The 22,912-nt window shown below is 37.7% G+C and overlaps 1 protein-coding gene across 2 annotated transcripts; it reads right to left on the reverse strand.

Moving 5' to 3' along the window:
• Positions 1 to 409: 409 nt before the first annotated feature.
• Positions 410 to 21,073, reverse strand: lrsam1 (leucine rich repeat and sterile alpha motif containing 1). Of its 2 annotated transcripts, none has more exons than XM_067483664.1 (25): positions 20,993 to 21,073; positions 19,262 to 19,438; positions 18,992 to 19,048; positions 17,695 to 17,739; positions 17,478 to 17,555; positions 17,241 to 17,309; positions 17,061 to 17,145; positions 16,839 to 16,960; positions 16,634 to 16,724; positions 15,991 to 16,106; positions 15,806 to 15,835; positions 14,330 to 14,452; positions 13,088 to 13,227; positions 12,955 to 12,999; positions 12,161 to 12,231; positions 10,972 to 11,068; positions 10,753 to 10,840; positions 10,569 to 10,643; positions 9,397 to 9,477; positions 8,996 to 9,091; positions 6,488 to 6,586; positions 6,277 to 6,408; positions 5,125 to 5,191; positions 4,182 to 4,387; positions 410 to 2,753 (listed from the first exon to the last, which is right to left on the reverse strand). In XM_067483664.1, exons 2-25 carry the CDS (start codon positions 19,331 to 19,333, stop codon positions 2,631 to 2,633), a joined length of 2,208 nt encoding a protein of 735 aa, XP_067339765.1. In that variant the 5' UTR covers positions 19,334 to 19,438; positions 20,993 to 21,073; the 3' UTR covers positions 410 to 2,630. The 2 variants fall into 2 exon arrangements, with proteins under 2 accessions (XP_067339765.1, XP_067339764.1); XM_067483663.1 differs by having other exon boundaries at positions 10,972 to 11,071.
• Positions 21,074 to 22,912: the final 1,839 nt, after the last annotated feature.

A 22,912-nucleotide genomic window follows, 5' to 3' on the forward strand; every position in this document is an offset into this window, starting at 1 on the left:
GAAGTGAGGCGGAATTCCCATCACGAATTACCAGGTAAATTGCCCAGGGGCCTCTAGCAGGAGCCCCAGATGCCCTGTTTGTTTCTCGTCTTGTGGCCATGTCATTACCAGTTACTTTGTCTAGAGAATTGGGAAGCACCAGTGAAGCACAATATCAACTGACCTGTACTTTAGGCCTAAGGTGAGTGCTACTTAGTTAACCAACAGTAGACTGCTTTGTCAAATACAATTTGAAAGTAATATTCTCACAGTATTTCCTTGACATAAAGTTTGGGAGAGGGGGATGTGATATTCTGTCCCAAGTATGGGTCAAACTCCAATAACACTAACCTTATTTCTCACAACCCTACTCAGATCGCAGCCATTGGGATCCTTTGGTAAAGTCCTTGGCGTTTTTATTTTGTTGTTGTTGTTGTTAAAATTCCCTGATAACATCACTAGAGTTTTTTTTCCCCTCATAATTTCAAAAGCTATCTATATAGGGACAGAAAATATTACACAGTTGTTTTGCATTAATATTAGCTCTCATCTTTCTGAGTAATTGCAACTAAGTCGAAACCTGACGCAGTGCAGTTAGTGGGCAGAAAACCACCCAACTAGGACCCTGAAAGGAGATCAATATGAAAAGTGGTTTCTGAGGCTAAAACTGTTCGAAATGTCCATTGGCCCTGTCTTTATAATTTTATAAAGTTTTTAAACGGCTGTTTAAGGCCGTTACATGAATATGTGCCAGTCCCTGTTTTCACAGCTTTAGTTTTTAAATAAATAATGGCGACTGACTGCTTTTGATGGAAAATCCATGGGTAAGATTTCTCACATTTAACTGGTGCTCACAGTCTCTTTTGATAATCCTGTGTCTGATCAACAACACCGATTGAAATACTGTATTAATACAGTTTGTCAGAAGTAAAACTCGGTTTGGTCAGTGTGTGTGTGTCAGTGATTTCCATACATGCTAATGTTACAATTACTAGTATGTGACAGTGGCCCGTCTTCATTCCTGTTATTTGTGTTTCTCTGCTTTTAACTCAATTGATGTGTTGGAATGCAGACGTTGTTTCTAGGTGGAGCCGGCTTATGTGTCCAGTCTTGATGGCCATTATCTTAGCGTTATAATATACTGTGCATCAAAAATAATTGATGTAGCTTCTTTCTTCTGGACCTTCATTATGTCAGATCACATTGTGCATAAATGATGCATATCTGTATATTCTCACTTTTAATTTACCACATGGCAAACCTGAGGACATGTACAGCAATATAATGTAATAGTGTGTTAGATAATAGAGAGTGGGTGATGGTAGTGTTAAAGCAGTTCACTTTTGCCCGTTGGCAGGTTGATCCATTCTGACAGTGAGGACAAGACAAGTTGTTAAATACACAGAAGAGTCACTGCACGATGTTTCACCATCACTCAACAAAGACAAATGAAAAAAGTAATAACAATCACGGGATTCTGATTTCTACAGCACATGCTGAGCTGGTATTACTTTGGTGAGGGACAGAAACAACGTGGACAAGTAGGATAGTTTAAAATAAGAAATTCTTAGAAAAAGGCACACATCAATTGAGAAGATACTAAGGTAAAGGGCAGTTGATCCTAAGCCACGTTAAACGTGACTCTCACAAGGCTTTTAAGAAAGTTGGGACATTGAGTAAAATGTAAATCAAAACAGGAGATATATTGAAACTGAGAAATATGAATATGGTGTCAGCAACACATTTCAGACTTGTCTGGAATGACAGACTGAAATGGTTCGGTTAAATTAAAAATCATTTGGAACATCTCACAACTAACTTTACTCTGTGAAATATGTGTAAGCAAATAGTTCAGCACCATTAGAATGACATAAAATTGCAAAAACATTCGGGGGCTTCATCACCTATGGTAATGTACGTAATATTTGAAATTTCAGAGAATCAAGAGAACTCTCTGCCCTAAAGGGGACAAGGTCAAAGACCTGAATGGCTGATCTTCAGGACCTCACGCAGCATGGTATTAAAATAGATATGATTGTGTAGCGTAAAATCACTGCATGGAGTCATGGAAACAACTGTCAGGGATCACGGTTTGTTGCTGAATCTACAAACACAATTAAAAACTCTACAATGTAACAACAATATCAAGTATATTAAGTTAGCTTTTTTAGGGAAAGCATTGCTTAGTTCAGCAACACAATGTCAAACAATATTCTAAATGAAAATGGTAACAGCAGTAAACATGCGTGTTCTTTATCGAAAAATGTTGCTGGCACGAAATTAAAAATAACCAAATATTAAAACTATAATTTCTCACTTTCAATGTTAATGCTTTTGTTCTCTTTAAATGCAAATATAGCTTGTAAAATTATATTATGTGAATCTTTGCATCCTCTTTTATTTACATTTTACATAATGTCAACTTTTTGGAATATGGGGGTTGTAATATAGTTAGAGATTAAAAAACAAAACACAAAAGAAAAAACTAAACATTACTATTACTGTATAGTTCAGAAAGTGATTTTGGTTAAAACAAGAAAGTGGCTCAACTCTCAGAAGATAAGCTAAAAGCTTTTGCATTGGTGGTGAGGGTAGCTCACAGCAGCTTAAGGACCATGCATAATGTACTGACTGCAGTGATACAGTTGGGTCTAGCAGTAGTAGAGATGTATATGCTGAGATATCTTGCTACGACATAGAGGGCAGCTCTGCAGAGCACTGCTGCAGACCTGACAACAGCAGACATGACCACAGGGCAGGAAGATGACCTGAGCCTGGACAAGAGAAAAGACACGCTCAGTCATGTGGAAGTAAGGTGTACATGTGTGCTAATGTTTAACATTTGCATATAATTACCACATTACTTATTACCAAAAAATATGAACAGCCTTTTCAGATTACATTTCTTTCTGTGGTGAAGAGCGATGCTCTGGAGACTGGTATATGATGTAAAATCAAACTTTTCAGGTGATATTTCAATGTGCATGATCCCCATATGTACATCTCACTCAGAAAGTATTCAAACGCCCCTTCACAGTTTTATGGTGTTTCATGTACGGAAAGCAATGCAAAGACAAACTAAGGGTAAATAAAATACGTATAAGTCTACCTGGATGGTAAAGATTTAATTTACTACTTAGGCATAAAAAACAAATCTTTTAAAGCTGTTACAATTTACACAATGAATGTATGTGTTATTTGCTGTTTTCTTTCTACAGTCATGTGCAAAGGTTAGTGCTGGTTCTTTTGATTCTACTTCTTGGATGGCTTGGTAAGAATTAAAACAACTGAGAATTGAACTGTCAGGTCTGTTTACTGCACTTAGTATGAAATAGAAAGCATATACTGTGTATTTTCCGGGTCACCTGTACGCATTTGTCAGCTGCTGTTCTTATTTGAGTTTTTAGACAAGTCAAGACACTGTTCAGGCAGTTTCAATGTCGTTCAAATTCGAATTCAAATGACTCCAACAGCACACATGAAAGTGTGGTGGACAACACCCAGGTGACTGTCAGTGTCAACAATGTGTCTTCTTTTTAGTTGTAAATCAATTACTAATTTTGTCATCATTTGTGAGCTTCTGTATTAATAATTAATATAAATAGATAATTTTGAGTCTGTTTCAATTTACTTGTCAGCCTATTGTTGATGCTTAAAATCATTTCATTGCAGTAGAGGGTGTTTTATTGATGGCAAAAAACTTGTTGACTACTCATTAACGTTAACCACAGCTGTGCTGCTGTTTAAGATAAAATCACCTACTTAAGGAAAAAGTTCAGGCAGCTTGTTTCAGCTGCAGCAGAGTTTAGTCTTTCAGAGGGGAGGGGTTTAAAGACTGTCTCTGTCTGTTTGTTGACGAACCTTTCAGTTGTGTTTTAACCAGAAATAGCGTTGATCAGCACTCATGACTATTTTCTACACTTTGTTAACAACACTGACAATTTGTCACACAGTATAAATTTGACTGGCAGTGGCAGCTCGTGTCTGTAAGGGTTGCTGAAGTACACATTGATGTGAATGCTTCATCTGTAGCAGGTGACGCACTCCAGTTGGCCGATCGTGAAGTTTACTTGCCCCGGACAAATGGCCCAAAATCGCAACCCACAGGTTTAGCTCATTTCAGTGACGTTGGTATTCTTTATGTAAGGACCTACTCGTTAACATTTGTGAGACTTTGTGCTTTGGCTTAGCGTTTTACTTACCCCAGTCTCCATGCAGACAACACATTCAGAGCTCCCTGGTCCATCCACAGGGCTGGGTGCTGAGGGAGTGACAGGGGTCCCTGGGGTGAGTGGTGGGCTGGGCATCGGGAGGGTTGAGGTATTGGACAGAGATGGAGGGGGAAAAGGGAATGGAGATGTGGAGGTGATTTCTGGGACCTCGTCCTGTTGGACAGCCTTACAAGCTCCTGGTGAAGTAGACAATAACAAGCGGATATTTTATGATTTTAGTTATTGTGTGTTGTGGTTAGTTCCCAGAGAGGAGCAACAAAAAAGTGGAAATAGAAATTTTAAAAAATAGTCTATTGCTAATTTAAAACAGAGTCAACAAAATGCTTTAAAAAATTAAAAAAACAAAACATAGACTAAGACTAAATCAATAAAAAAAAGACCAAAAATGTCAAAAGGAAAAATCAGTCAAACACACAAGATGGTGTACAGAAATCCAGAGATACATTTGAGAAAAAGCATCTTAGTTACACGGTTAGTAGATTAATGCTCATTGACATCTGCAGGTCGTCCATAGCATTTTTTTATACTGTGGCTCTAAAAACTCTGTACAATGGCAAAAATCTACATTTTGTGAGAGCTCTTGAGGGGTTCATTCAACTGTACAGAGTGTATTTCATTTGTGCTGCGGTAGAACTCAAAGACTTTATCAAATACAGCCAAATTAAGCTAAATGTGGACTGGAATTGCTTTATTTCCGTCAATACCTATACTTTTAAAATGCCTAGATTGGATTAGGACATCTATTGCTTAGTTTTTCAGTTTTTTTTTTCGGTGGTCATAACATGGGAATCATTTCCTTCATAAGAAAAATAAAAAGGGACACATAGAGTGCAGATTGCCACATAGCCAATCTGGTGCCAGCTGAACAGCATAGCTGTCTACTTCATAGTAATGACAGATATGTGTAATGTACCTTCAGGTCGATGTTCCTGAGCCCAATTCAGAAGAGCTTTCTGGATTCCTACTTCATTAATGCCAAGCTGAAACCAGAGGAAATAATAATGCGGATTATTCTGCAGATTCTGTAAAGTTAAACATGCCTTTATGCCACTGAAAAGGAAACACAGCATTAACAAAACAGCTACTGATTTATACATCCAGCTCACACATAGACCATTGTTTATACTTTGGAGTTGTGTTTTTGTCACTATAAAAACTGCCGCGTCTGGTGATAATCCTCTGTGAATTCATGCTACAAGATTCTTTTGTCATGTGATCTGTTTTGTAAATACTATGGATGTCACAATAGCACTTTTTCCAAGACTACTTGCCACTACAGACAACAAATACAAGCACTAAACTATTTTGATTATAGTATCAGTTGCATAATCAATCTAATCAATCCACTGCAATTCTTTCGCGTTCCTCTGCCAAAACAAATATGGCGGCGATTAGTGTTTCTTAAACAAAGCTGAAAGGAAGAAAAAGAAAAAGGAAAAAGACAAACAAAGTACAGATTTGGGGTGAGCTCCCGGTTGAAGAAGCCCAGACAACATGGACTATAGAGGCTACTCAGAAATATGACAAATAATAAATAGGTAAAATAAGTTAATATACTTAATAACTGTAAAACAAAGCAAATTTCAGATAGACTTCTATTTCCTATACATAACCCTCATTGATGTCAGTCACAAATATTAAGGTTTTTGAAAATAGAGAGAAATATTAGTATGACTATCAGACAGAAGAGCTTGCATTCGGCTTTACATTTGTCACTCTCACTTATCATAAAACGGCTCTAAACCACAGACATTTTTCCACCTCCACCTACCTGCGGAGGTTAAAATGGTATCTGGCGGAGTATCAGGGAAGTTTTACAAGTAAGATCCCCAATACTAGCATTGGCATTGGGTCATCCCTATAAAATACACATTATTCGTAGCTACTTCAAGCAGTGTTTTTTGCCAAATACTACAATAAATATATTAGGCCTCTGTGTCAAATAAAAAATATTTTGATGACGTGGATATTTGAGTCGCTACTGATTATGATAAATTAACCTTTTTTATCCAAATGGAAAAAACCAAATATTTGTATGTATTAATGTGCAATGTTGTACACATACCTTCTTGAGGTCAGAGGCGGACATATGACGAAGAGCCTCAGCCGTCACTCGATTATGAGCCAAGATGGGTAGGTAGTGCTGAGCCGACAGTTTACACAACAGGTTGACTAACTCTTTCTCAGCCCCAACTTCCTGCAACAAGATTACAGATTTACAGCAGCATAATAAGTTTGTACATACTTCTGACTGCTTGCTGTGCTTTGTCCTGTACCTGCATGCGCAGTGACAGGGGCTTTGCATCCAGTAGTCGCTGGTACTGGATCATCCAGTAGTTCTGCTGGTTGGACTCAGACTTCAGCTCCAGTTCCACCTGGAAAACAGAATTATCACTTGCATAGTTTAATGTTTCATTTAAATTCTGAGTGAAAAACAAAACGGGAGAATTAGAGCTATGAATAAGATTACATGTAATTACAAATGTTACCTGTTAGAGCCTGCTCTACTTTGAGGGTTGGGGTTAAATTAGTTACATTAATTACTAATTACAGGTTAATTAGTAAATGACAACCCATTATCTTTCAAAATTAATATTCCCAACTGTTGTGTTCATACTAGTGAGGGGTTGGGTTTATCATGTTTCTAACAGTTAAAATCCTAAACATTAAACAGTAGTGCCAACACTGTGTTTTCCCAAACCCAAACACAAAACTTTGTGTGACAGCTTAACAAGAACAGGACCAAGGATGTTGAAATAAACACCACATATAAAGTATTTAGTGCACAAAACAAACGTCTTGTTCATTTGCCTGGCATGTATATTAAGAAAAGAGTCTGAGACTGAACCTAAAATGACCCAGGATGCAGCGAAGAAAGACTGTGCATCTGACAGTTAGAGGAGATAGAAGTAATTTTGACATATTCATTAAAAGAAAATGTATGAGTAAGGTTAATTATTGAAGAAGTATAGCCATGAAGATGTGTGACTACTTTTAAATGTATTATTCCAATTTATTCTATATGAATTTTTTATTTAAATTATTTTATTATACAGTTTTTTTTAAGTTATCATCAAAATGTGTCAGATGCCAGAAGATTTGAGAGGATGGTTAAAAGGATTTGAAATATTAGATTAATGCTTTAATGAGGAAATAACAAAAAGGTGGTGCAGACACAGACAGCTAGTGAAAAAGGGAACTACCCTGACAAAAATAGAATGATGGGATAATAGTAATTAACAAATCTGTGGTGCATGAACAGCGAACAACATTGGGATGAAGGTAGTGAAAGGCTGGATGAATTGCTTCGCCTCAGCCTAAAGTAGAAACCTGTTCTGTTCAACCTCAGGCAGGCAAGTAATTATCAATTTAATGTGATGGCTGAACTGGACTCCTTTACTGTAGTGACAGGGTAACAGTAGCAAAAGATGATTTAGAAGATCAGAAGTCAAAAATCAACGGCTTTTGGCTTGTCCCTTCAGGGGTCGCCGCAGCGGAACGTGTTCCACGTGTTGATTTGGCATGTGTTTTTTTTTTTTTACGCCAGATGCCCTTCCTGCTGCAACATTCCCATTTTTTTGTCCAGGCTCGGGATCGGCAACAAGGTCGCCCTTGGTGGCTGTTTGGGGCCAGACCTGGTAGGATGGGATTCAAACCCACGGCCTTCTGGATCCCAACCCAATTCTCTACAACTGAGCCACAAGGACCCCTTCACTTTTTATTTAGAGTCGTTCATTCATTATTTAACAGAGCCTAACCCTTTCTCATATAGGTGATTAAGTGTTTAAATTAAAGATGTAATTATTCAATTATAATCTGATAGTTGCACCATGTGAAACACCATAACACATAGGTTTACACATAGATTTGTGGCTATAATATCAGTTTAAACTACTAGTAATGTAAAGGTGCATTGAGGTTAAAAGTGGATGTAAAAATGTATTATTCCTCAACAATATTAATTTGCAGGCCCAGTAAATTTAAACATTGAAATCACAGTCAGTCCAGTTTTGTAAACTCCTCCTATAAAGTTCCTCTAATCTCCAATATGACATAACTATGATAATGCCATACTGGAAAGCAATTGGGATGCATCAGTGAGACCAGTTACAACAAGAGAAACTTCTCCCTATAGATGTGTTTCATGTTTCTAAAGCTTCATGCATTTATTTTTTTTGAATTTAAAATGTTTTAACGCACGAAAACTGACTGGCAACTCTGACAATTTCCTTGTTGTCCACAGAGTTGCAGCATTAGAAAGATGGACAGTGGATGAATTTTACTCATTGCACCCTGGTTAATAACATATATTCTGTTCAATGTAAGGAGCGATAGATGTATTTATACTGGCTAAATGATCACAAAATCATTAACAGTTAACAGTGAAAAGGGTCTTGGTTGACAAACTAATCAAGTACTATGTACATAGGATTTTTATCTTCTTATCTTAACATAAATATCTGAAAATTAATGCCCAGAATCAGTTGCCATGACCTAGTGACTTACAGATGAAGTTATTTTTGTTTTGTGACCCAGAGTTTCCCTCAACTCAGGGCGAACAAACTCAAGAGTTTACACAAAAAAAAAACCTCTTACAACAACACAATTAGACACAAGGATGTGAAAACCATAATTTAGCGAATAGAAACTTAATGTTTCAAAAGCTACTGAGCCATTTTACGCAGGATCCAAGGTCAGTAAAAATGTGTGGAACATAATTTTGCTAGTCGACAGTGACACCTGACTGAATGACCACTGAGGCCTGATTGAAGAAGCCATCTCACCAGAACCTGCCGTAGCTCCTGCTCTCTCTGGTCCCTCTGCTTCAGCAGCTGCTGCAACAAATCACTAAGGGCTGTGCGCTGCTCCCCCAGAACCTCCTACACACACGTGCACACACACACACAAATGTAGATTGACAGCACAAACTCATCAGTAAATGCTATCACCTGCTTTTGATAAATATAGTCATCATTCATATGACATTTTCTTTTCTTAATCTGCAAGTACAATGAAAAATTGTCGCAATGAAGCAATGATCAGAAATAATCAAAAGCAGTGGTATAATAATCAAAAAAAGATAGCAAAATAGATAAAGATAGAAAAAATAATAAACAAAATAGATAAAAAAGATAGCAAATGAAGTAAAAGTGGGCATGTTAGGACAGAAGGCAGTGAAACCCACCTGTAGGTTCTCAGCATCCAGACTGCGTCTTTTAATCTCCAGTTTAGTCAGCTGCATTAATTCAGTCTCTATGAGTTTGATCTAGAGACAGTGAAGAAGCAAACATGAAGCTAACTCAACACAATGTCAGGATGAAAATATGGATGAAATGATTGTATGTACAACTTCTCAGGGTTTTGTGGATAAACAGACGTTGAAGAAATTGTTAGTATCCTTCTGTCAAAAACAGAAAGCCACAATTTTCTCTAAAACAACTTGAAACTGGCAAAAGTAAAACAGAAAATACAGAAAAGGAAAAAAAACTGACTGCTTTGGATTTTTGATACACCAGAATTTTTCAAACATTACAAAAAATTTAAAACTTTTAGACAGATTTCTTAGATACAATTATAAAGAACTGGTTTATTCGGGTTTTTAAACAGTTTCCTTTAATTGGCATCACACATCTTCAATCTTATAATAAAAAGTAGTTTTATTGTTGTAAAAGATTTTATCCAAATAGTTTGATGTTCCTGTGACTGCAGCTGCAAATGTTTAAGGTGTGTGGGATTTTAGCCAACCTCTCTTTCACACCTGAAACAATTTCATCAAGTGTGGGTCAAACTACTTGTTGGCAAGTGTAGAAATTTCCTGATTTTTGTCAAAGCCATTTACATTTGTTGTGCTATCTATACTTTTGACAGTTTCATGTTATTACAGTGAAAGTGGGTTCTTTTTTTTTCGTGGAAACTTTGCCCACATCTGCAAATGAGTAACAATGAATTGGATATTATAGATATGATTGCAAGTGAAAGAAAGAAATAGCGTGTGATAGTAGAAACATGACATAATAGCCAAGATGGCACGACGGACGTTTGCCTTTGTCATGTTATCCGTGTGTTTGGCTACTTAAATCCAAACTCATATACCAGAAAAATCTTGCTTAGTATCAAACAACATTAGGTACTTAATTCCCTATAGTCCAAATCTATCCCTCTAGATCCTGTCATTCTCTATTTATTTATGGAAAAGCCAACACTAACTATAATAACAAAATATGTGACAAACCAAGAGAGCATGTTGAAGTCATTTAACTAGACTTAGAAATGGAAACACTTTAAATATTATCAAAAAGAGAGAAAAAAAAACGACTTTAACCTTCATCCCACCCATCGCCACCTGTCTGCACAGACCTGGTTGCGAATATAGCCGTGAACAGCATCTTTCTGCAATTGCAGAGCCTGGAAGGCAGCTTTCTGCATCTCCTCCTACAGAGTACAATCAGAAGAGGTGACAGGTCACTGTGACTGGCTGCCAAAAGAAGGAGACATATAATTGAGGGAAACGTTAAAGACGACAACCTCTGGCACGACATACCTCCTGTAAGATCTGTGTGATGGCTTTAGATTTGTCCAAAACCTGGAGGGACAGAACCTTATCGAACTTCCTGTCCATATTCTCTATACTTCACATGACAAGCAAAAAGAGAAAACACACGACATATTTATAATGTGAGCTTTAATGTTGTCATCCCTCTCCTCAGATGTGTATGCATGCGTGTGTGTGTGCGTGTGTGTGTGTGTGTGCTTGTCCAACCTCCTGTAGGCCGCAGAGACAAGGTTCTGTCTGCGGAAGTCACTGGCCTCCTGGAGCAGGCTCACAGCACAGCTGTCTGACAGCATCTTTTGCATGGCTGCTACAAACACACAGAGATGAAAGAGGGGTGTAGATGAGTTAAACAGTGTGTAAAGGAGGGGTTGAGACAGAATACAAGAAATGTAAGGTTTAAAACAGAGATTGACATTTTTAATATGGTCACATTTGAAACATTTTGTTCAGATTTTTTTTATAGTCAAGTTCATAAATACTGGAAAAATGATTTGGCAATAGGCCTCTGCACATCACCACATTTATAATGAAATACTGACAATATGAGGGCATTTAATTTAGGGGTTTGACAAAATTGTGGCATTCAGGAATTACAGCTATGTTCATGCACACACACCCATTTCTGGTGGCTCATAACTAATGGGAAGAAAATCCTAGCAAGCAGTAGCATGAACTCTGCCTGTTTGGCTTATTATTGGCAAATGTTTACATTCATATTTAGCAGCAGCTTCTGGTTTTTCACTTTAAAATGACCAACGTGTCCAGCAACAGGTCTTTTCGGTTGTCACTAATGATCATTCAGTTTGTGAGTAACTAAGTGGTTCAACTGTTCTCTGTAGTCGATGTCTGTACAGAATAAAACAAAAACTGATATGAGATATACTTTACGCTGGAACACCACTGTACAGCTGCAAGAACATGCAGATGGATACTTAACATCTTAACCCTTAAGCTTTTTTTCATATCAGTTATTGGAAATCCCATTCTCCCAGTTTTTCTTTCTTCATACAAAAAACATTTTTAAGCCAGGGCCTACAGTATTTAAATTAGGTAGCGCCTGAAAACAGTGTGTATTTGATTAAGCTTTACAGCTGTTATTTCTGTAAAGCTTAATAAAAATAAGTATCGAACAGAAGTTGGAATATTAAACACCAAACATTAGGACTTAGAATTGGGACCATAGAAAATCAGCATCAGGTCATCTCTATAAAATAGTGTTAAACAGACAGAAGAATGCTTCTTTCAGAGAATTATCATTTATGATCGATGGAGTTCAGTAAGCAGTGCACAAGACATTAGAGAATCAAATACAAGAATGAAAAAGAACAAAATTCACAAATCCAGCACGATTATTGAAAACTGCTCAAATAAAACAACCCAATGTTAAGCTGTTTACCTGCAACCTCCCTCTTCCTCAGTGAACTGGCCTCTTCCTGCGTGATAGCAGTCAGTTGTTCCATACGAATCCTGTGAGGGAAGTCAGAACATTTTTTTTTTTGTAAAGACTGACCGAGTAACAAAAGATATTTTTCTCCCAGTTACATTTTAGTTGTAGAATGAACAGGGTTGTAGTGATGCATATACAGACGCTTTGGAAATAGTGAAAGGTGTATTTTGCAAATGACCAAGTGTCGCAGCCAGACTCTGGAGCCGACACCCTCTTTATGACCTCAGGTAACTTTAATCATGCAACCCACTCCAAGACCCTCCCCACCTTCACACATTATGTGGATTGTCACACCAGGGGAGGAGAAGACACTGGACCTGATTTACTCAAATGTTAAAGAGGCCTACAGCTCTTCTTCCCCCTTCTGTCTCCTTTCACATGGAGAGCAGCTGTAAGAAGGCAACACAATTTCCCTATGGGATAAATTAAGTTGTTGAACCTTAAATCTGGAATCTTACTGCACCGTCTAGGGAGAAGTGCTTCTTTAATGACAAATACAAAACATTAATGCCAAGGACTTTTTAAAACATTTTCAATAAGTGAAAACAATGTGACAACCACAATAATATTATATTTTGACATCTGCCAAAATATAATATTATTTTAATTTCACTAGTATATGCTTTCTTAAAGTTCTTCTTTAAGGTGACCTTAAAGACCTAGATAATTTCAGGCATGTTCTGCCTGCTACTTCTGTGCTTTAACAGATATGGAAGTTATGGATCATTCATCTGTTCACTCACCGATCTTCCTCCATGTTTTGGAGAAACTCTGCGCTCTTGACCTGCCTGGAAAGAAATGAGTAAGTACACTGCAGCTGTAGACACACACACACTCACTGTCTCTTTGCAACAAAACACAGCTTTTCTTTCATACCGGTTATTGTCCTTCAACATGTTGCTGATGCGACAGCTGATGCTTTCTTCAGCTTGTCGGACTTTTTCTAAAATGAGCAGCCTCTCGGCCTCCTGAGCCTTCTGCTGCTGGCTAACTCCCTGTTCCAGACGCTCCTGCTCCTAAACATCAGACAGATTACACACACTTAGAGCTGAAGAAAAAGCTTTATAAATACAAACATTGGAAAATCTCCATGACTGGTATTTTTATTTGGTTGTAGGAGGTTGTTCACTGTCAATAAGTTGGTGCACTGTCAGCGTATAAAAAAGTCTAGTTTGTTTAAATTGTCCTTGTCTAGAATTTAACCGGAGCCCACTTGTGGCAAACTGACCTGATTGTCCATGATTTACAAAGGTACGGAACATTTTTTATATATGGTCAAACACTTTACACTGTATGTCAGGACAAAAACCAAGACATGAAGTCTAAGGAACTCTATGTAGGACTCTGTGGACCCAAAATCAAACTCTTCAGGCAGAATTCCAACCGCTATGTCTAATCAGTGCAGGCAAATAGACAGGGCAGAACAAAACCTGCCCCAGAGTGCACGAGACTTAGACTGGGACGGGTCACTCTCTAACATCTAATTATCTTACTGTCCTTAAGTCAAAGCCCACTCTCCAAAGCCAACAACTGATAGGAGGGTTAGTGTGTGCTCAAAAACAATCTAGTAGGTATTTTTAACCAGCAGTGTACAAGTTGTACAATTAGATTTAGTTATAACGTCAGTATTAAAAAGACATAATGATAATGTTCTATATTTTTGTTACTGTTGACAAATTTTACAAATACTTAAACTCTGCAATACTGTAACTGTTTACTACTACTAAGTTTTGCACAAATATCTGAAGCCTGATATAGTTTATTTTAATGCCACGTGGTTCTATAGAGCTGTTTGAGTGAACTATGGAACCTTTTCAAACATTTAAAGTACAAACATGTGACCCGTTTTAATTTGAGTTTAAACCTGAAGTCTGTCATCACACATTGTAAAGCCCTTTGATGCAGAGAGAAATCCCTGAGCTCACCATTTGTATCCCTAAAGACATTTAGTTCAAAGGTAAAATTCCAAATTACCAATGATAAGGTAGGAGGTAAACCAAAAAAGGTTTTTTATTTAATTTAACCAGAAAGGCACATACTCCGTCAATGAGTCAATACAATGCCTTATCTAACACTGACAAATGAAAGACAAAGAGTGAGGGAACATGCAGTGTGCACCTGTCGCACTGAGTTGAGGACATTTTCCTTGTGGGAGTTATTCATGAGTAAAAGCTGGGTGTGCTGCTTTTGCTTCTCCTCCAGATGCCGCTCAAAGGCGAGTTTCTCCCGCTGCTTCTGCTCCTGAAGGAAGGGAGAGACAAGTCAAGAGTGTCATTGTACTGAAAGATGCACATATGTCTACTTTGAAAAACCTCAGAATCAGAAATAAAATTAACTAATCCCGAAAGGGAAATTGCTTTCATCCTGGATGCTCCATGCAAGACAAGGAAATTGTGCATATGAAACCTGACATATAAATATAAAATGAGAATAAAATAAAATATAATGCTAAAAATTTACAGATAAATAACCCATATGATTATGAATCAGAGTATCTCAGAGGCAGGAGTTAAAGAGATCGATGGCCACCAGATGGAATGACTTCCTGTGGCATCCATTAGTGCAGCATGTCCTGCAGAGGATGGGAGCCATTCTCCATTATTCCAATTTAAATTAGGCTTTACTACAGTACAAGTCTGCACTGCATCTTGTCATAAGACCAAATCATTTAAAAAAAACTAAACTTGATGATTAAACTGTACAGTCCATACTGTAACAATATTAATCAGTATGCTTCCAAAGCCACAGTATGAACCTTTATTCATGTTGTCTTACAAAGGATACTACAGCCAACGACTCAACACGCCCTGATTCAACATTAGATACTAGTAGCACTGCCAGTGTGGGTATATTTCAAATTATCAATATCCGCCAAAACACAGTTGATCGAATACTGACCCAAATTTAATTTTACTGTCCTGTATTTGATTAGATTAAAGGATAACTTTGCTGTTTTTTCAAAATTAAGCGCCTGAAATCCTCTCTAATGCTCTGACAGTCACAATACCTCTTTAACATGAAGACACTGTGCTGGAGAAAGAGGGTTTCTAAACTCTCTTAAGTGAATGAAGTGATTCTTGTTTTTACTTTTTGTTTTGTGCTGATTTTGTATACTATTTATTTGGATGTCTAGATTTTATTTAAAAGCCTAACCAGGAGAGGGGCTGCAAATTAGCTCTTTTTTATATGGTCTACATACACAGGACGGTTGCTTGTATGTGACAATGTTTAATTGTCCCTAAAGAGGCGAATGTGGCGCAGGAGGTAGAGCAATCTTCCAACAATCCACAGTTGTTGGTTCGACCTCCGGTCACTGGTCGAAGTTTCCTTGAGAAAGACGCTGAACCCCAACTTAGTTGCTTTGGGTGAGTGTTGGCCTGCTGCATAGCAGGTCCCCCATCAGTGTGTGAGTGCAACCAGGTAAATGAGAAGCAGCGTAAAGCATTTTGAGTATCAATAAGTAGAAAAGTGCAGTGCAGACCATTTATAAAAAAACTGTGCAGAATATGAGCAGTTCTGCTGATGTGCAGGATTTAAATTACAAACTATGTGGAGTAAAATCTGAGAGTCATTGTGTCGGCTGGAGTCACACACCTTCCTCCTTTCGTAGTCATTGAATTTGCTCTGAAAAAGATAGTGAGGAATATTTAAATGACAGCAGATACTGTTAGTTCAGCCTAAAAAATGAACAAAGTCAAATAAAAGAGCAAAAGAATGAACCTTACACAGCTTTTCATTTCTGTACAGGGGCATGTGTGTTAGTGTGTCAGCTACTGTACCTGCCACATCTCTTCCAGGCCGTCCAAACAGTCTGAGTTCTGTTTGCCAGAAGTCGAGTCATTCTCCAGCACTGGCAGGAGATACTGGGATGGGGGGCAGTACTCTTCTCCCAGCTCTGACAAACACATCAACCAAGAAATCCAAAATAAGTCATGTTAACACATCATCAAGTTATGTTAAGACATCACAACTATAGCTTGGTGATTTTTAACTTCTCACTTCACCTGAAGGATTACACTGTAAAGTCTGGATAGATTCCCACAAGACTGCATGTAACATTTATTCATAACTTGAATCAGATTCACTAAAGATTTAATAAACCTGGATTTCATCAGAAAGTTTTGATGAAGACTAAAGGAGTGTTTTATGATTATTATCTTCGTATGCGTGTATGAAATTTTAAACCCCACACTGGAAAAGGCATCGTTTGCATGTAAACTTTACATGGCTCAATTTTTTTGACTTTGCTTGGAAGTTTACTAGTTTAATAATAGTTTAATACTGAATATTATGTTAAGTTATAAAAAACCGACCCTCTGGCGTGAGGGTAAGAATGCATTTTAAGGGAAAGCACCCCCTAAAGTGTGTGTGTGAGTGTGTGTGTGGAGATGAGGTTCCACTGGGCTCACAGTAAATACTCACCATTGCACAGGAAGCGCTGGATGGTTTCTGTGCCGTCTAGGCACACAGATGCAGGTGGGTAGGACATCTTGGCAGCATCAAGTGTAAAGCTCTGTAACGGGACACATACACACACTGCATAAATATAAAATCATCTTTCATTACCATTCTTGAAGCTGTAAAACTAACTAAATAAATGAAAAAAAAAATTTTAAAGCCCACACACCTCTATGGTGCGGATGTAAGCTAGGGCTTTGGGGAGCTGGACAATTTTGTTGTCACTCAAGTCCAGGGTGCGCAGGCTGCTCAAAGAACCAACGGACGATGGCAGCTCACTTAGACAGTTACCTATTACATACAAGGTGATGTGGGACAACATTTATAAAACATATTATTTGACCTGTACATGTTCTCGCATTCAGAGCCAACCAGGCAGTGAGCATCATACCCTTCAAATTAAGTGTCTGCAGAAGCCTCAGATCCCCAATGGAGTCTGGCAAGGTCTTTAAAAGGTTTTTCTCTACATTCAGAATCTGATGGGCAATAAAATGGACACAAATGGATGATGAGTAGCGACCATTCCCACTAATTTGCTCTGAAACATGAGTCGGGTCCAGATTGGATTTACCTGCAGTTGAGCTAGCCTCCCAATGTCTTCTGGTAGTGAAGTGAGTTTATTCTCATGCAGATCCAAAACCTTTGGAGGCAGAGAGAATCTGTCATGCTTAGTTCAGTGAGGAGAAACAGGTCATTTTCATCTAATTCCTTAATTGTTTATGTCACTGTCATCAAATGGGATAAATGTACAGAAAAAGATGTACGGTTGTAGTAAAACTGTATTAAGATTGGATTTCTTGTATCTGACCTTTAGAGTGGCAAGAGAGACGATGTCACATCCTTTGGGCAGCAGTGACCTCAGTTCATTGTTATGTAGGATGAGGACCTGTAGAAAAGCAACAGAGGTCATGTCTGACTGCTGACTGGTAAACCAGGGACGACATATACTGACAGAGAGAACTACTGATTACACTAAATAAGAAATCCATAGTCTATAACTTTGCAGCTCCACATTTCAGTCTTACCTTCTTTTGTAGCACCTTGCAAATGGAAAAGGCACTAGAGGGAACCTGTAGCAGAACAGACCAAAGACATCACATTCTGCAGTACTAAACACACACCAACACAGAATGTCCTTCACTGGCAGATTTTTCGTGCATTCTTGTCCCAAAAATTACAGACACAAGGGGTGATGCAAGAAAAAGACTAGAGGAAAGAGGAAAAGAATGAAACACTTCATGTCATTTCCTCTGAACACCTTCTGATGCAGCATCAATTTCTGATAAAGCCGTCAATGTTGGATCAGCTTTAACTCTATTGGTAAATTCGATATTCAATATTAGGAAATGTTAGACCTATTCTCATATACATAAAGTATACATAAATACATTAGTATTTGGTGACTGTGGCGCAGGAAGGTAGAGCGTTGTCCACCAATCTCACAGTTGTTGGTTCAATCCCCGATTGAAGTGTCCTTGAGCAAGACACTGAACCCCAACTTAGTTGCTCCCGGTGAGTGTTGGCCAGGTGCATAGCAGTTCCCCCATCGGTGTATGAATGTGTGTGTGATTGTGAGTGTGAATTAGTAAATAAGAAGCAGTGTAAAGTGCTTTGAGTGCCAATAGGTAGAAAAGCGCTATATAAGTGCAGGACATTTACCATTAGTTTTGTCACATTCACATTTATTGTGATTTGAGAACTATAACCAGTTGAATAGCTATAGCTATGCACAGTGTAGCAGAATGTAAGGATCCAAGGAGCTAAACAACTAAAAGACTGAAGTGGTGAAGTGCATGAAACTTGTCAGCAAAACACAAGAAACACTCCTCCTCCACAGTTTTGGTAAAAGTCATTACATACAGACTTACATTGCGTAATCAAAATGCCATATTTCTGGAATTTTAACAAAGCCAGGTATGCAGTTGCCCCGTGCTTCCAGTCTTTATGCTAAGCTAATCATGTCCTCACTTCATCTCTGTATTTAGCACAGAGATCAAATTGATCTACTCATTTCCATAGCAGTTATAGATCAATGTAATCTTTACTAAAAGTTATGAAATCTATTAACATACTTAAAATGTATAGGCTGCATCTTTAGACATAAGACAATCACTATATTAGAGTACTACATGAATGGTCCTGAGTAGTGGCTACAACAATTATTTCCATCCTTTCTATGGACACGACATGAACGGAGCAATATTTCAGAGACAGGGTTCACTTTTATTTAATTTAACTTATTTTCGCCACCACCACTGGCGGTGATAAAGTCTGACTATACCCGTTTGTTGTACAAGTCGTATGGCATGTAGTCATACTCACCTCTGAGAGCTCGCAATTTGAAATGTCCAAGATGTCATCAGCACCTGCTTCCTTACACTGTCGAACAAAGCAGTACATTGATTTGGGTATGTTCAAAATATTTTTTTTCTCTTTGAGACAGAAAAGACATAAACCTATGTGTTATGAAAAAATAGTCATAAAATAGTTCCATGTGTGTTTTTGATTCATTATAAAGATCTACTAGTCAAGCAAAATTGCGACAATAAGGTCACCATGGTGCGAACTGCACACCGTGACATAAACACACACCAGGCACAGCTGATATTCCAGTCTCTTCTGGGAGTCCTCGCTGGGTTTCTTCTTTCTGAAGAACAGAGGCATCCTTAGTTCTTTTTTGTGGGTTTCCTTCCTGCAGCTCCACTACACTACCAGAGCCACTTCACAGAACTGACAGACAGGGTGAAATATGACAATGATGTCTTCACACTGAGAAGTAAGAAAATTGTAATATTAAAGATGAATCAATATGACTTGAATGTGTAATAAAATAAATACAATAAGATAAATTTATAAAGTAGTAAAATAAAATCTAGGAAAAAAAATATATATATACATATATTTCAAGAAACAAAAATCCATTCATGCACCTTTTATCTTTACACCTTATCCTGCTGGACAAACGTGAACATAATTATTATACCTATAAACAAGAGGGTAGTCTGAATTAATTAAGCCAGATTTGCCAAACAGAGTCCTTTGTTCTGCTGTCTCTCAGTCTTAATTTCAATTTCAGTGCCGTATCTTAATGACATTTCCAGTGGAAACTGCAAGCTAGAATCACTCTGGTATCTTATGATAGTCCTCCTTGACTTTGTGGCTATCTGCTAGCTTCAATTGCTTAGAGAAGCCCATGGTTTTTGAGTGTCACACAGAGATTAGCCAGACTACATAACGGTGCGTTCACACCACTGGCGACAGCAACAGCTACCATTCGCTGTCAAATGCATATTAGGGGTAGGCAATCAGGGATCATTGGGACAGACAGAGACGAAAGGTCCCCAGCGACTCAACATGGAAAGGTGAAGAAAGCTCCACTTCTGGCCAAACTTTAGCTCCTGGCTGCAAACACACCTCTGCATTAATTCAAATGAGTGAGAAGGACCGCATGTCTTTTTCACATTTGGGAATGAGGGTTACCACAAGATTGAAATACTCATATAGTTTATCAAGCTCTGGAATGGTTATCTGCTGGCATTAATTACAATACTTGACCTATTTTTAAAATTATGAGTCAATTAAGGACTAAGGACTGTTTAATATTATGGTACTTCATAAGACATAAAAAATAAAAAAAAGTTTGATAGATGAACAATTGCTCATCTTAAACGTCTGGTTGTTGATGGGTTGTTTTTAAAGAAATACTTCAAATCCAATATGTCCTATTTTTCAAGAGGGACCACAACTTTTGCATAGAAATATAAGTAATAACACACCCAGGACAAGGTCAGAATTCAGAAATTGGAAACATAAGGGAAAGAAAAAATAATAACTATTAATAAATAATCTATATACACACACTTAAAATGATCAAAATTTCAACCGTCATCCAGAATTTATAACATAATATAGTATTATAATCTATACTGTATATGACGTGAGCATATACCATGGGCTCCGGGAATGTAGGGGCAAACGGATAGAGGTTTACCGTAGATTGCTTAGCTATATTTTTGTCATAATAACAAAAGTGTCAAAAAGCCTCCTCTCTACAGTTTAAACCTCTACAATAACCTGCACTGTGAACACACCGATCATAATCTTGAATAAAGCAACATTAGCTGGATGGCTCAGTTCGCCACATTCTGCTAGCCCTATAACGCACCCACAGAGAGTTTAATGCTAATGACAGGGCTGATGTTAGCCTCCTAATAACTTCAATTCAGGCTACATGTTTAAAAAAAAAAAGGTTAAACATGCTAACAGGTTAACATGAAAACAAGAAGTAATGTTAAATAAACTATCCCGAGGTTTAACACTCACAAGCTGTATGTCGTTTCACTCCTCCTCACTGTTATTGTAGCTTAAGACGTTAGAGGGAAACTTCCGTGTACTAACGTGCAACGTCATACTAAGCTAGGTGCTCATTGGACGAGTTTTCTGCGGAGCGGAAATCGAAACTGTCCGGTTCTGTAAAGTTAGGTTACAAAATGCTGCGGTATTCGTAAATACGGGAAACAGAACTCGTAAATACAAGATAAGGTCTCAGATCTTTTTTTCCTTGGTGAATGCAATGCGACGCCGTAGCATTCCGACCAACTTTCGCCGCTACATGTTTTCCCTCATCTTTGATTCAGATTTGCAAATAGCAACACGAGGAGCATCTTTTACAGATGGGAAAGGAATGATCACTTATTAAAGAACATTTACATTAGCGAATTATAATGTTGCACAGTTTCTATCAGCTGGGAACACGTGTTTTCCTTTTGTTTTACACAGTTAATACAACAACGTTTTGGTCATAACACGTGTTGACTGTTTTGAAAAAGGGTGTAAAAACAGTGTGAAACCCATTAGAAAATATTAAAATAAGGTCCCAGATAAATAAGAAAAAAAATGTGTAAACGTGTTAAACTCACACTTTTTTTCCTTTGTGCTTTATATTTAAATGACAGAGGAAAGTGCATTTCTGTACAGACATTTGAAATAAATAACAAGAATGAAAAAGACATGAATAACATTTCTTATTCAGAATGGCAGTAACATTATGTAATTACTCACACATTACTGAAAATGTATCCCAAATATTAAAGCTATGCTTTTTATTTTTTTATTTATTTAACTATCTGCTACAAAACGCATCTTCTTGTGGAGAGATGCAAGTGAAGGCTCCTGTGATCCATATCCAACAGGTGTTAGAATTTGATATTCAGTCTCATGTTAGTGTTGGCTTAACTTGCATATTATAGCTTTAAGAGTGGAAAAGTTTAGACCGTGTTGGTTTTAAGTTTTACGTGTGCCATTCAGTAAGTCTCATCAAACATCTTAAAAAATGCCATTTATTAGCCTTGGACTGGGCTAAACGACCTTGATTTGGACGTGTCCTTACGCTCTAATGTTTGGAAAGAATGCCTCTCCTTTTTTTTTATTTCGGTCTTTCTGGTTAATTCCCATTGTTTTAACAAAGATTTGCTGCTTGACTTTTAGGATGTCAGGAAATCAGAGGGAAACATTACATTTGCTTTTAAATCTTTTGTTCAGCTACACTAGCTTCACAAAAGCCAGGGAAGAATGGCAACAATGCAATGCCAACTTCTAGCTGAAAAACTCGTCCAGGTCATCAGTAGGAGATTTGATGACGCCAACTGGAAAAGCAGTTTGACCATGATTACAAACTCCATAGTATGAGCAACAGGACAGCATAATCTTTCCAGTGATGCCCTTTGGAGGCATTTTTCAGCTAGAAGTAGAGAGAGATTTTCATGTAATTAAGTCAAAGGGAGGTTTAATGGCCTTTATGTACATGTGCTACCCAAACTAGAAGAAAAAGAAGCTAGTTCAATTTCAGTGAAGGCCTACTTTAAGATGTAAATAACATATTTTAGTCAACCATTCCCACATCAACAGATGTATAATGGTGTAACTTTGATTTCAGATTAAGTTTTCTGAAATATGGCTATAGTTTTCAAAGATTAGGCAACTAGATTAATTGTCAAATACCCAAGTGAATGACAGTCAACCTTGTGTTAGAGCAGTTTTTCCACCAGAGGTCAGGCTCTACACATTTTTGTTGAAAGCCAGGAGCCAGAAAATTCCAGCAGTTGATGAATATTTATCCTCACTGACACAGCTCCACCATGTACAATTAAATTATGTAAGTATAGGCTCTATCATTGTCCAATTAAATAATGCCAAATATGCCTGAATTTGGACTTTGACTTATTGCTTCAGAATCATTACATT

The sequence above is a fragment of the Channa argus genome, chromosome 18, assembly GCF_033026475.1.
Source record: "Channa argus isolate prfri chromosome 18, Channa argus male v1.0, whole genome shotgun sequence".
In the NCBI taxonomy this organism is placed as follows: domain Eukaryota; kingdom Metazoa; phylum Chordata; class Actinopteri; order Anabantiformes; family Channidae; genus Channa; species Channa argus.

Coding starts and splice junctions, on each gene's coding strand:
- lrsam1 (XM_067483663.1), bottom strand. CDS start 19,333: ATGCCTCTGTTCTTCAGAAAGAAGAAACCCAGCGAGGACTCCCAGAAG. Junction 16,107..16,633: donor CCAGCGCTTCCTGTGCAATG/GTGAGTATTTAC, acceptor TGTGTTTGTCAG/AGCTGGGAGAAGAGTACTGC. Junction 2,754..4,181: donor TTGTCTGCATGGAGACTGGG/GTAAGTAAAACG, acceptor TCTCTTGTCCAG/GCTCAGGTCATCTTCCTGCC.